Below are 14,671 nucleotides of genomic sequence, written 5' to 3' on the forward strand. Positions count from 1 at the left end.
CATCTTTCTTTCTTCAGTCGAAAAGAAATTACATTTTCTTGAGGAAAACATTTTTCCATATAATGTATTTCAATAGCAACCAACGGGTTGAAGGTCCAAATCAATGCAGTTTCAAAGGGCTTCAGAGGGCTCTGCACGATCTCAGCTGAGGAATAGGGTCTAATCTAGCAAAACCATCGGTCATTTTCCAAAAAATAATACAAAATTTAACCTCAAATGCGTGACTTATGTGTTGTTTTTCTTCACGACGTATGACGCCATCACGTTGGAAAGGTCACGGCCATGATGTACGTGGAAGTACACCTGACAGTATTATATCTCAACAATCATTGTCTGGGTGGGCCATATGTGGAAAATCATTGTTTGCTTTATAATTATAGCTTGAAGGTAGAAGCTTCACAGAACACTGCAAAGGTTTCAAAACACACAGGTTTAACTGATAAGGGAATTTGACAGATGAGATGCATTTTAGGCCTAACCGAAGAGAGAAACCATCCACTGTTTCGCCATAACCTATGAAAGCCCATTTCTGCCACATAAGGAAAACATGCTTTAGGAAATCATAAATATGAGATTAAAAGTCACAATTATGAAATACTAAGAACGATAAAGTCAAAATGATGACATAGTCATAATTATGACATTAAAAATGAATCTGACATAAGTCAAAATAATTAAGTTACTAAGTCATAAGTAAAATTAAAAACTAGAAATCGACATACTGTCATAATTATGAGACATAAAAGTCTTAATGAATACACAAAAAGGTGAAAGTACACTGCCGTTTAAAAGTTTTTGATCAGTAAGATTTTTTAGAAGTCTCTTATTCTCACCAAGGCTGCATTTATTTTATTTATTTATTTATATATATATATATATATATATATATATATATGTATAAACAGTAATATTGTGAAATATTATTAAAATGTTTAATATTGTTTTCTCTTTGAATATATTTTAAAATGTAATTTATTTCTGTGATGCAAAGCTGAATTTTCGGCATCATTACTCCAGTCTTTAGTGTCACATGATTCCTCAGAAATCATTCTAATATGATGATTTGCTGCTCAAGAAACATTTATGATTTTTATCAATGTTGAAAACAGTTGTGTAAAAATTTTTTTTCAGGATTCTTTGATGAATAGAAAGTTCAAAAGAACAGCATTTATTTAAAAATATAATCTTTTGTAACATTATGAATATTTTTACTGTCACTTTTGATCAATTTAATGAGCCTTGCTGAATAAATGTATTAATTTCTTTAAGTTATTTCCCCCAAAAAATTAATAAAAAATTCTTACTGACCCAAAACCTTTGAACGGTAGTACAATGTTGCAAAAGCTTTCTATTTAAGATAAATACTATACTTTTTATACATCAAAGAATCCTAAAAAAAAATGTACACAACTGTTTTCAACATTGATAATAATCAATGAAAATCAATAAGAAATTATGACATAATTATGACATAAATTGAATTTATGGGAAAAAGTCAAATTTATGAGATGCTAAATCATAATTATGAGATGAGAAGAAAATGACAAAAAATTGCTGACTTACAAACTCATGACAATTTTTATTCTCATATTTTTGTCTTTTTATGTCACGATTGAGACTTTTTTTAGCTTCTAAACATCATGAATACACTCTTATACCTGCATTATCATGACATTTAATTCAAAATACGACAACAAAACCAAACGTTTTTTAAATACAAGTCATTTATTTGATATTTATACACAAATGGGGTTATCTTATTAATAGTGTTTCATAGAGATAACACTTTTTTGACAGTAATTCCAATTCCGGACACAATACTGTTGTACCTCCAAAGATCTCTTGGTTCACTCTTTCTCAAATCAAAAAATAAAAGGAGCAAACCTGTATATCTGTTCATATGCATAGATTTTCATAGATTGTCACATCTGGTCGGGTCAGATCCGTATGGTGTAGGAGTCAGAATGAGTGACATATCGAACCCAACGTTGTGACAGTCCTGTCTGAGTTGGAGAGAGTCGGAGGAAGCGGATCTGAAGGCCCGTGCAGGTTTGTTTGGGCAGTTCGAATGACATACTGACAGGGCCGACCTCCAGTAAAGAGGCAGAGCTTAGACCAGGAACGTCCACCTGTGGGATCAGAATATACATTATCAGTGACGGATGACAATTTGGGTCAAGCAAATAATCGTATTGCGACATCACCTTGAACAGTGCCGACAACTGTGCGCCTCCTGGAAAACGTGGGATCTCCCAGAGCAGGGCTTTGTTCTTCGGCTGCAGTTCCGCAGTCTGGTCAGGACTACTGAGCTCCTGAGACATACTGTACAGGATGATGAAGCATAAGTGGTTATACATGGCCCATAAAACTTAATTACACTAACAATCACGGCGATGCAATGCATAATCTGACCTTATAGAGCCTTTAGGCACAGGCACGGTGATGGAAACATTAAGGGCCGTACTGCAGCAAAAAGTAAAGAACATTACTGGTAAAGTAACTGCTATTTTTTACATATTTGATGATTATGCCATTTTTCACACCCTAATGTATGGCTTATTATATTCACTATGCAGCACGTCCACTGACCTTTTAGGAGGAAGGTCACAGCGAAGTTTTAGAAAGATCAACACCCTGCAAAGAAAAATCTATTAAAGTAATAATTACAGTGATTGTACCACAAACAAGAGATCAAAATCATGGTCACTAATATTCAATAAATAGAGCAATTCATTATTAATAATATCAGTTCAACTTCTGTCGCTCATGTTGTCTTAAATCTCCAACTCACAATGAAAATAAATGACTGAATATTTATTTATATTTAATATATTGAATTTATATTAAATACACTATGTATGAAAAGGACAAAATGATGTATAAATCAGTTTACAGACCTGTTGACATAATCCTTCTCTACAGAGGGGAATAACTGAAATGGCGGTGCACACGGCAGCTCATCACACAGCTGATACTGCATCACTGTTTGCTGAAGAGGAAAAAACATCACTAACTTTCCATGCAGGAATTACACTAAAGTGCAGTTCTGTGTGTGGACTGACAATTTACCTCTCCTTGGCTGGGACAAATTTTCAATATTCGGAAAGTATCAAATTCATCCAGTTTAACAGCCTGGTGGAATCTGCATTCATCTACACGCACAGCTGAGCTATAACCTGAAGAATAGAAGTGAACAGATTTAATCACACTTTTAAAGGTGCAGTAAGCCATTTCAGGGCCGTAACCAACCTAGACCAACAGACCAACATCCTTGAATAATTAGAAATGGCCAAATTGTCCCCCCAATATTTTATATTGTTGATTAGGGCTGGGTAAAATACATCGATTTCTCAATTTTAATCGATACTCACTTTTACAAAACAATGGGTGCGTCTCAATCAGCTCCTAGTTCAGTAGTCAGGGCACTGATCAGGAAGTCAGCCCATTGACTTATGTCCTGATCAGTGCCCTGACTACTGAACTAGGGAGCTGATAGAACCCAATATCGACAAGAATCGATAGTCATCCTGTTTTCAGTTAATGAATGAAATAAACATTGTAGCGCACCTCCCATCCAATAAATCGCAATAATCTTTGTGCTTTATTACTATTGATATGAAACAAAGTCTCAGATTTCAGATTACGTCTATTTTTTACGAAATTCAAAAGCATAAATAAATACCGCGTTGGCGCTGTGGTGGCGCGAGATCGCTCTGCCGTAGCTCAGCTTAAGAGAACCGCCAGCACGGAGCTCACATGAACTTCCGCCTTAATACCAGTTACAGCGCAAAATAAACATGAATAAGCATCTGCAAGTGTGTTAAAAGATACAGGACAACTTACTGAAATCCGTATCATGACACATAGAATAGCTCAAGTGTTTTAACCGCAGAAAGAAGTAACTTAAGTAAAATGGCTTGTAAACAATGTCATGTAACGTCACATTTACCTCAGAAAAACCATATCCAGTGTCCATAAACTCGTAAGTCAGCTAGAAAAATTTACTCTAGAGAGGATGATTTTGCTAATTATATGTACCACATTACATATGCTATTGATTGCCATTTGTAATGTTCTTCAATATTTAATGCATGTATGTAATAAATCTGGCAAGTTTTTATGACAGCCAAATGTTTATATTTAAATATATAAAAAAAAAACTAATTGGAGTAGAAATATTATTATGAAATTGTAAAGTTAATATTATAACTTTATTATTATAAAAAACAAAAATCATTTAGTGTAATTTAAGTGTATGTATACAAATCAGTTCATTTTTACAACATTAGTTCAGAGATTTGTTTTCCTTGAGAAAATTGGCCATGTATTGTACCTGATATATATATCTAAAATAATCGATATTGAATTAAATCGAATCGAAAATCGAATCGAAAGCTTGTGATTCGAAATTGAATCAAACTGTGAAATTTGTGTCAACACCCAGCCCTATTGTTGATGCTGCTCTGCTGTACTCCATTACACACCGCTCTGTTTGTTGCTAGGATGACAAATGTAAAATGTTTCACTTTTAGGTTGGTCTGCCTCAGCGGTCTAACAGCGCTTGTCACTATCAGAATGAGTGAGATGGCCAATCAAATCAAAGAAGAATTCCAACGCGACACTTTTGTTACAGCAGTGAAAGAGTGCGTCGTAATATGTAAGTAGCTAAACATTTAATATTTGACAACTGTTTTACGGTAAAAACGTTCAGCGACCATCGGTAATATCGAGTGATGCAAACTACTCGACATTATTAATGAAATTTCACAGTTTTAAATTGAAAATATGACATCATATTGTCAAATCATAACTGAATTTGACGTGACAAGAAACGCTTCGCATCTTTACAAATTAGGCAGACGAAAAGTAGAGTGTATGCCGTAGCTACGTCGTAGGCTGTGTGTTGCCCGCATAGCCTACGGCGTACCCTGATCTCTTCAAAAATGTAACAACGCGTCAATTATACGCGGACTGCAAGCGCTGTGATTGGTCTGGGGGGTACACATGCTCCCTCTGCATGTGTAACTGCACGTCGACGTGGACAAGGACGCAGAAGTATAAATGAAAATCAACAGGTAGCCCACGGCGCAGAAGTATAAATCAGCCTTAAGAGTGAATTTGAGCATATTTAAAAATATATATATTATTTGTAAATTGTTTACTTCATAACTACACGCCCTTTACTGCTGATTGGCTACAAATGTGTTATGCTGTTAGGTCCGACCTACTTTTAACAGCGTTTCTCAGAAATCGCTTACTGCACCTTTAATGAAAGATATGTGTGATGTGTGTGTATTGATCAGTGTTGCATTCTCAACCTTTCAGCTGGGACTTTCCAATACTAAACTCTTCATTCAGTCCAATCCGCATCTCTACAGGACGAAGAAAAGAAATATACAATCATTGAAGGGAAGATCATTTCACAATCTGCATTAACATGGGCCGCAAGATGTAGTCAACTCACCTGCACAGGTTGGAAGAAAGCATTTTATTCTTATCTCACCCTGAATATCTGCTTTCATTAAAACTCCCTGTAAAAAAAAAACGAAAATGTAAAAGATAAGCGATTTAAGTGAAGAAAGCAATTTGCAGTTTTATTTCAAAAAGTGATTAAAGTTGTACTCACATTGGAGCCAATAACCACAGACAACCTCTCTATCACATCCACAAAGATCTCATTCTTTCCACCCTGTAACCAGAGAGAGGGAAAATTCATACTAATTTCCTAAGATCAATGATCATCACAGATAACATGTAAAACTGGCGAATCTTGGAAAACCCACCTGCTCTCCTCGACTGGACATTATAGGACGACTGGCTGCAACACTAGGGGCCACTTTACTCTGTTGTGTCTCAGCCCCAAACTACAAAATATGAAACATAAAATGTTTATGCTTATCATTAAAATTTAAAAAGAGTTTTATGGTTACTTAAAAAGCAGTGGTTCTCAACTATGAGGCCAAGGCCCACAATGGGTCTCAGCACACTTCCAAGGTGGCTTAAAATGTATTCAAATAAGACAAAACAAGATTTAAAATGATAAAACAGCTAAAAATCAAGTTTTAAGCTGAAATCATATTTCTTCTAGACCAGGAACATTTTTATAAAATAACTTTTTTGGTCATGAACATACATTTTATATACACCGATCAGCCATAACATTATGAACAGGTGAAGTGAATAACACTGATTATCTCTTCATCATGGGATATTAGGCAGCAAGTGAACATTTGATGTGTTAGTAGCAGGAAAAATGGGCAAGTGTAAAGATTTGAGCGGGTTTGACAAGGGTCAAATTGTGATGGCTAGACGACTGGGTCAGAGCATCTCCAAAACTTCAGCCCTTGTGGGGTGTTCCCGGTCTGCATTGGTCAGTATCTATCAAAAGCTTTCAAAGGAAGGAACAGTGGTGAACCAGCGACAGGGTCATGGGTGACCAAGGCTCATTGATGCACTTGGGGAGTGAAGGCTGGCCCGTGTGGTCCAATCAAACAGACGAGCTACTGTAGCTCAAATTGCTCAAGAAGTTAATGCTGGTTCTGATAGAAAGGTGTCAGAATACACAGTGCATCGCATTTTGCTGCGTATGGGGCTGCATAGCATTTTTATTTTGTTTATGTTATTTTAGTACTTCAAGTAAAACTAAATGAAAATGAGAAATGCTTTGGCATAATTAGTTTTTGTATATCTTAAAGGTCCCATGGCATGGCATTTTTCTATTATTTTATAATGTTTCCTGAGGTGTACTTATATTGTTAGTATGGTTTTTACATCATAAAATGTCATAATTTAGAAATAAAAGGCATTTTTTTCAATACTGATGTTTGCCCTGTGGCTGAATGCCCTGTTTCAAGAGGCGTGTCTGCTGTGAGACTTCAGTAAAAACGCCCACTGTTGTGATTGGCTGACATCTTTGCATTTGAAATGAGCGGAGGGGGCGTGGTTTAACGAGGTCTACGAAGCACGAGCAGGCACAAGCTGCTGCCAGAGAGACGGATGGACCTGAGTTCACTTCTCATCAGTTCTGTCAGTCTCAGTTCAGTGAACTGTTGTAGTTACAGCATATACTTCAGGTTATTAGTTTATTTTTAGTCGGAGGGGCTGTCACTCATGTCAGAAAGTTTGTAACTTTAGTAAATTATGGATCAGCGCTGACTGGAGACGCGAACCGTTTAGAACGATTCAGTCCGATTTGGTGAACTGATTCGGTTCACTAAAAAGAACCGGTTCAAATGAAAGATCGTTCGCGAACCGGACATCACTATTGTACCAGAGACGGAGCTCAGCGATTGCTTACAAAGTTATTTATAGTAACTACTGAGTTATGAGAGCGCTGTCAGTCAGCACAAGTTTATTGTGTGTGTATCTGAGAGTTCTGAATAAACACGAGTCCCAGTCACACTGAGTCCGTCTTCATCATTATTACCAACTTTGTAACACATGCAAAGTACCATTACAGCGAGATGAACGAGTTACGAGTAAGTGTTGATTATAGCATTATTTTTAGATATGTTCCTATCATATGAAAAGCGTCAGTGCATTGAGTACACAGCGCAAACAAAGACACAACAGCATTAATCGAATGTAATCCAGTTTATTGTGGGTCTAGGCTGGCTAGCCCGGATATGTTCACGCTTACCCCCCTTCTGCTTAATCTCGCGCCGCGTTTGGCGCCCCCGCTGTGGGCCAGATGCAGTACTGGGGGTCGGTGATGTTGAAGGCCGACCGGTCAGTGCAGCCCGAGCTTCGGCGTGTGAGGTTTATCTCTAAAGATGTTACTCTGCTGATGTTGAGCAGAAACGACTGTATGCACATTTTAGAACAGATAGACGCGACGAGGACGTACAAAAACACTGACTCACAAGATAGAAAACACGAAAACACCGTTCTGTCGGGAGAGAGAGAAGCCGCTGCGTGTGCACGAATAATAAATAATTAGCTACACATCAGAAATCACTGATCAGTGATCACAGATCAGAAGGAACTGAAAAAAGACTTCTGTTTTCATTTGTACATCCAAACACTGAGAAACTGCCAGCATTCACTCGTTCACAAGCCATGAGCAGATTTCTCTGGGTGGAGGAAAGGGAGGTAACCGTTCCTGCTTGGACGTCAAACCAGGCGACTTCAGGATTGGCTAGTCTGGCCTGTCATTTTCTCAAAATCAGAGAAAGACAGCGGAACTCGGGTTTACACCGATCAACATTTCAATCCACTTGGGGACAATATTCAGGCTAGGGGAAGTCATATTAATGTTGAAAAACCTCATAAAATGAAAATTTCATGCCATGGGACCTTTAATTTATTTTAAGCAAAGAAAATTTTACTTTAAAAAAACATTTTTTTACATATTGTCAAGCTCTGAAATATATTGGGTAGAAATTGATATTTGTACAGAAATATAAAAAAAACAGGAAATAAAGTTAAATTAATTGGTAATTAAAAGTGTAACTTGTGAAGAACATTGTTATTGGAACTGTGGATTTTAATTATTTATAATTATTTAATTATTTATAATATATTGTCACTCCTGGTTTCTAAATAAAAGTAAGGAACCACTGCTTTAAAATAGATAAACTATTATATTGTCAAAAACAAAAACCCACTAATATATTTAGAAATAAAACATGTAAGAGAAAAAAATAAAATTAGCAAAATGCCAATAAGACCATAATAACACAACAATAACTTACCAAACCAACATTGCTGAGGTCAAAGAGACTGAAGGGTTTGGATGACACAGCTTCTGTCTGGATGAAATTTTTCAGTATGTCTGTTGAGGTCGTTTGAATGTATCCAAAGTCCTGATGATCACAGACATAGAGGAAGGATATAGTCAGTGTGCTTTTAAGACATATTTGTTTGGTGTGATAATAAAAAGGAAAGAGTGAGAACATTTACCACCATCTCATCCAGCAGCTCATAAATTAGAGCAAAATTCATCCGCACTGATTTCTCTGACAAACTGCCACAGTAGTCCTTTGTAAGAGCTGCTAATCTGTGGGACATAAAACAGTTGCTTATCATCTTGCCATCTACACAGGTAACAAATAACTGTAATAATAAAATAATATGGCATAACTGATCAAATAAAGATTTGTTAACCTGTTGAGGAACTCAATTATGGTGAAGGGGGATGGGTTTGTCTTGGTGGACGCCACCCAGTAAAGCCCGACCTGCCTTACGTGGATGAAATGATGATCTTTGTGTGTCTGCAACAAGATAAACAACTGTAAGTACATAGTTAATACAATTCATCTATTTTCAAGACACCGGATGAACACATTAAGTTACCATGACAACCGGAGGCTGATCCCCACTAAGAGCTGTGACCATCTCATAGAATACATTGATGGAGTCTTTACTGGCCTCTCCTCGGACTGACACACAGGATTAAGAAAAACTAATAAGTAGAAAGTTAGTTTGTGTCATATGATTCTTACAAGCACTAAAGGCACTAAAGCACTTTATTATAATGTGATTTTTGTACCAACCAGAAAGATACACACTACCATTCAAATAATTCTAATAATTAAGATATTTTAATGTTTTTGATAAAAGTGTCTTATGATCACCGAAGCTGAATTTATAGTACAAAAGAATAATATAGTCATTTTCTTTTTTTTAACATATTTTAAAATCCCTGTGGTGGCAAAGCTGAATTTTCAGCATCATTACACCAGTCTTTAGTGTCACATGATCCTTCAGAAATCATTCTAATATGCTGATTTGCTGCTCAATAAACATGTATTATTATTATCAATGTTGAAAACAGTTGTTTTGCTTAATATTTTTGTGATGAATGTGTACCATCCAAAAGTTTGGTGTAAGTTTGATTTTTTTTACAGATTAATTCATACTTTTATTCAGCAAAGACGCATTAAATGAATCAAAAGAGACCTTAAAAATGTCACAGATTTCTATTTAAAATGTTCAATAACAACATGTTTAATAACAAGAACCATTATTAATAATCAAGCACCAATAATATCTGATAATAATTAAGCAGCAAATCAGCATATTAGAATGATTGTTAAGGATCACTTGACACTGTAGCCTGGAGTAATGATGCTGATAAAATTCAGCTTTGACATCACAGGAATAAGTTACATTTTAAATATATTCAAACATATATTTTAAATTGTAATAATATTGCACAATATTACTGTATCAAATTAATGCCTAGGTGAACAGACACTCGTTTCAAAAACATTCAAACAAATTATTCCAAACGTTTGACCTGTAATGTAAACACATTATATCTCACAAATTAATTTGTAAGCCAGTTGTAAGGATACAGTCTTTATATATGAGATGATCCCCCTTTGATGACAAGATGAAAATTTGACTGATCATTCTCTTCAACACACACGATTCCTTTCATATCATTAAAAATCACTCTACTTTCTCTTCCGCCATCATTTGTATTCTGAAATATGACAAAATAAACCCGTTTAACTGCTTAAAAGTTTCATTACGGCTACCTTCATGACTGTAAACAGCCGGTTTGTCCTTCTTCGTGAACTCTCTCACGTACTGACAGTAACGTTTATTGCCATCTACTGAGCTGGAATATGAACTGCTCCTCGGCAAACGGCGCCTAGCCTAAGCTACTCTCAAAACAGTATCCACATTAACAGGAAATAAATGTAAAGTATGATTTAAAGTTCTTTTATCTTTTTCATAAATGTATTTTGATGTAAAGGGGGGGTTCTGAAGTCTGTGTGGCATACAATGATTAATAGGTGAATGAGCAGTCAATCAGGTAATCACAAAACACACTAAAAGATGACTTAGCTACTTACTCAATGTTCTCACTCAGTCAGTAGTGTTATAAATGTTGATTACTTTTGTCTTCAGATAAAATGTTTAGAACTGAAATCTGAAACTTGCTTTTGAGACATGAGTCATGGTTGACTGCAATAAATGGGTGAATATGGGTTTAGTAGTGTTGTAGTCAGGGGACTACCTAATTCGAGACCAAGTTAAGACCAATGTGTGTTGAGACCAAGACTTTGAGGAGTTGAGACCAAGACCAAACCAGCACTCCTTAACCCTTTAAGAATGTAAAAGGAAACCTGAAGCATACCCTATATTTAATAGGATTAGGGGGGGAAATGCCCTTTATAAAAGGTAAAAATATCATAAATATGCTGATTTAAATACGTCAAAGCTGATCTCTGAACACTACGGTGCGAATATTGCTTCAGAATAATGATATTTAACCAGAATTGTAAGTCAAAATGTAAACTGGGCCACAGATGGTAAGCACAATTACATTAACCCAAAACTAACTTAATTAAAACGCCACAGCCCATACTGTTTTATTATTATTATTAGAATATAGACATTAAGAGAATAAATTGTTATGCAAGTACTTTTACTTTTAATACTTAAAGTACATTTAAAATCCGGTACTTTTTACTTAAGTAGGGTTGTCATTGTGGTACTTCTACTTTTACTAAAGTAAATAGGCCTATATCTCTGGGTATTTGTACTTTTACTTAAGTACTGAGATTCAGTACTTCCTCCACCACTGCAATTCTTATTATTGTTCTTGTGAGTAATTATAAGAGGCTTGATAAATACGAGCCCTGGATTTTTATATAACATATTATAATTAAGCAATATCAAAAAAGCAAGAGACGTTTTCACACATTTGAGCATGACTACAAACATGATACTGCTTTTATACAAACATTCAATAAATGTTATTCAATAAACATTATTTATGCATTTGTAATTTACCAATGCATCTTCTGTACCACCTCTGCAGAGCAAAGATGTTGTTGTTAATGATTTAATTTGATTGGTAACAGCTCTTTATAGTTTATTATTCTAATTATATTTATTGATTCAAAAATAAGTCATTTCTCAGGTGCAATGGTGCATTTTGAGAACTACGCCGAGACCTAAAGCACGATCAATGTAGAATTCAACAGCTTAGATACGCGCATCTTCCTCTGCTTGTAAACAAATCGCTTCTGGGTCATGTGTCCGAACGCCGTATATGCGTCATATTCTCGCGCATGCGTCGTGGAGGCACACACGGAAGACAAGAACAAGTTGGATAAAGGTGTTATTTTGATTTTTTTTTCCGCACAAAAAATATTGTCGTCGCATCGTAAAATTATTGTAGAGTCACTGTGGTGAGATGGACTTTGTAACGACGTTTTAAGTGCCTTTTATGGGTCTTGGGAGTGTAAATGTACTGAATGCCAATGGAGGCCTATTTGAAGCCTTTCTCAGCCATCAGCTTTCAACAAAAATATCTTAATTTGTATTCCGAAGATGAACGGAGGTCTTACGGGTGTCGAACGACATGAGTAATTAATGACAGAATTTTCATTTTTGGGTGAACTAACCCTTTAAATTTGATCAATAAATTAAATTAGAATAAGACACTATAAGGCTGTGTTACCAATCAAATTATATAATTTACACTGAAAAATTAAAACTGCATTAAATAATGTTATGAGATTGTTTTAAATATTTTTTTTTAATACAAATAAGAAATGTTGGGAAGAATGACATGAAACTAAACTGCCAGTAGATGGCGGCAGGTCTTAATGAGTGAATCATTGAGTCGATTCGTTCAAACGGCTGATTCGTTCTGGAAAGAGGCAGTCGTTTACGAATTGGTCATTGAATCTTTGATTCAACCGATTAATTCAAAACGCTGAATCATTCAGTAACGCTCTGTTGTGTGAGATGTGTTATGGTTCTGCTGTTTGGAACTATTTTCGCTGCTGAAATCGAACAAAAACAGTCAATATTGCACTAAAATGTAAGTTACTTTTTGTTAATTCATTGTTTATGAAACTGTCAGTGTCATATGAAATCAGTGACACATTTTCAGTCGTGATGGTATTCAGGAAAACAGCACTCTTGGTCGTTTGATGTTTTTAACTGTATTATGTGTTATAAATATAAAAAACTCCACATAATGAATCGTTACTGCAGTATGTGACTGAGTTTCTCTGTGTGAGCAGTGAGCACTGAGCGGCCATAGACATCATATATGTGAGCGGCGCTGTTTGTTGTGATTTCTCCTCATGAGGCTGCGCGAGCCTCAACAGCGCAACCTTGTTACCGTCAGTTCATTACATTATATATTATTCTCGACAAGAGGACAAGCGTTAATGTCGAGCCCTGAAAGTGAACTGATCAGAAAATGTAACGGAACGTTGTAGAAATGTAACGTTAGTAGAATAGAAAGTATAATAATTGCTGCAAAATGTAACGAAGTAAAAGTCAAAAGGATGCACTATTGATTCTACTTATGTAAAGTACAGATACGTGAAAAATGTACTTAGGTAAAGTAACGAAGTATTTGTACTTTGTTACATTCCTCCACTGAAGATTTGACTTAAGAGTAAAAAAATTCTTGGTTCAAAGCTGTAATTAAAAATTAGTTATCAAGCATCTCAGTCATAATTTAAGTGAAGTGTAGGACTAAATTTTATGTGTCAGTCTTAGAGATGATTCACGGCACTTGCTGTGCCACAAACAGGATTTTGGATAACGACATAGGCCCTGTCCCAAATGGCACACTTCATGTGCACTTTCGGTCTTGTGGACTTACAATGGCCGCTGCGTGTCCGTTAAGTCCATGAGACCGCAGGCAGGGTGTCCCATTTGTCATTTTAGGTCTCAGAAGGGTGCTCACGAGCGCCCTCTTTGAGGCCTATATGCGCCCTCAATGAGCACTTCTGCCGAGCCCGCACTGGTGTGGGTTACACAGCGGACTTCTTCCCGGCAGTCAAAGCGGCATTACGTTGTGAAAGTGCGGACTCAGAGGAGGACCATGGGTGCCATTTGGGACAGGGCCCCAAGAGTGAATTATGTTCAGGAAACATTCACATTTACATTTAGTCATTCACAGAATTCGTCAAATGAAATTGGTGTTTTACTCATCAGTGCAATTAACCCAGTTTAAGTTTAAATAAATCAGTTCAACTGTGTGGAAATAGGTGTCCTAATTGTATAAAGTTAGACCTACAAGCTATTTTCTTGAGTGCATTCAACACACAATAAAGAATTTTCAAGAGAATACATTATGCTACATTCACATTGGAAATGAAAGATAAACACGCTTTCCACCATGTCTTACAAATTAAAATTTTTAAACCGGTGTGCAGTTAACTGACCTGCCCATATATAGGCTAGATTTTATGATATAATCCAAAAGAATACAGAATTGGTTGGAGGAAGAAGCGCTACTGCTTGCCGAATTTTTCGCACAGCGGAATCTTTTTTTATAAATAGCAACATTAACCAGCGCTGAAAAAGATGATGCTTCCTCAGTCCAAACGATACTGTTTGATTAACCGCTCGTCGTCAAATATTTCAAAAACATTTGTCCTTCCTCTCCTGAAAAATGTGCGCACGTCTCTGTCTCATCAGTGCCATCACAAGCCCCTACTGGCAACTCCTAACCACTTGAGAGACCTCTCGAGCTGTCTTAAAGGAACACTCCACTTAAAAAAAAAAAAAAATAGGCTCATTTTACAAGTCCAGAGTTAAATAGTTGAGTTATACCGTTTTTGAATCCATTCAGCCGATCTTTGTATCTGGTGGTAGCACTTTTAGCATAGCTTGGCATACATGATTGATTCTGATCAGTTCATTAGCATCTCATTCAAAAAATGACCAAAGACACTTTCAATAT

General features: G+C 36.1%; 1 protein-coding gene across 1 annotated transcript; it reads right to left on the minus strand.

The window, feature by feature from the left end:
• Positions 1-1,553: 1,553 nt before the first annotated feature.
• On the minus strand, positions 1,554-10,538 carry ap4m1 (adaptor related protein complex 4 subunit mu 1). The gene is made up of 15 exons (XM_079804393.1): positions 10,299-10,538; positions 9,295-9,380; positions 9,106-9,212; positions 8,902-8,998; positions 8,694-8,804; positions 5,784-5,864; positions 5,627-5,689; positions 5,465-5,531; positions 5,319-5,372; positions 3,070-3,176; positions 2,898-2,989; positions 2,590-2,634; positions 2,413-2,463; positions 2,205-2,322; positions 1,554-2,129 (listed from the first exon to the last, which is right to left on the minus strand). The coding sequence occupies exons 1-15, from the start codon at positions 10,354-10,356 to the stop codon at positions 1,938-1,940; spliced, it is 1,329 nt and encodes a 442-aa protein (XP_079660519.1). The 5' UTR covers positions 10,357-10,538; the 3' UTR covers positions 1,554-1,937.
• Positions 10,539-14,671: the final 4,133 nt, after the last annotated feature.

This window comes from Gobio gobio (assembly GCF_949357685.1).
Source record: "Gobio gobio genome assembly, chromosome: 22".
Taxonomy (NCBI): domain Eukaryota; kingdom Metazoa; phylum Chordata; class Actinopteri; order Cypriniformes; family Gobionidae; genus Gobio; species Gobio gobio.

Coding starts and splice junctions, on each gene's coding strand:
- ap4m1 (XM_079804393.1), bottom strand. CDS start 10,356: ATGATCAGTCAAATTTTCATCTTGTCATCAAAGGGGGATCATCTCATA. Junction 5,532..5,626: donor CTGTGGTTATTGGCTCCAAT/GTGAGTACAACT, acceptor TTTTTTTTACAG/GGAGTTTTAATGAAAGCAGA. Junction 3,177..5,318: donor TGGAAAGTCCCAGCTGAAAG/GTTGAGAATGCA, acceptor TCTATTCTTCAG/GTTATAGCTCAGCTGTGCGT.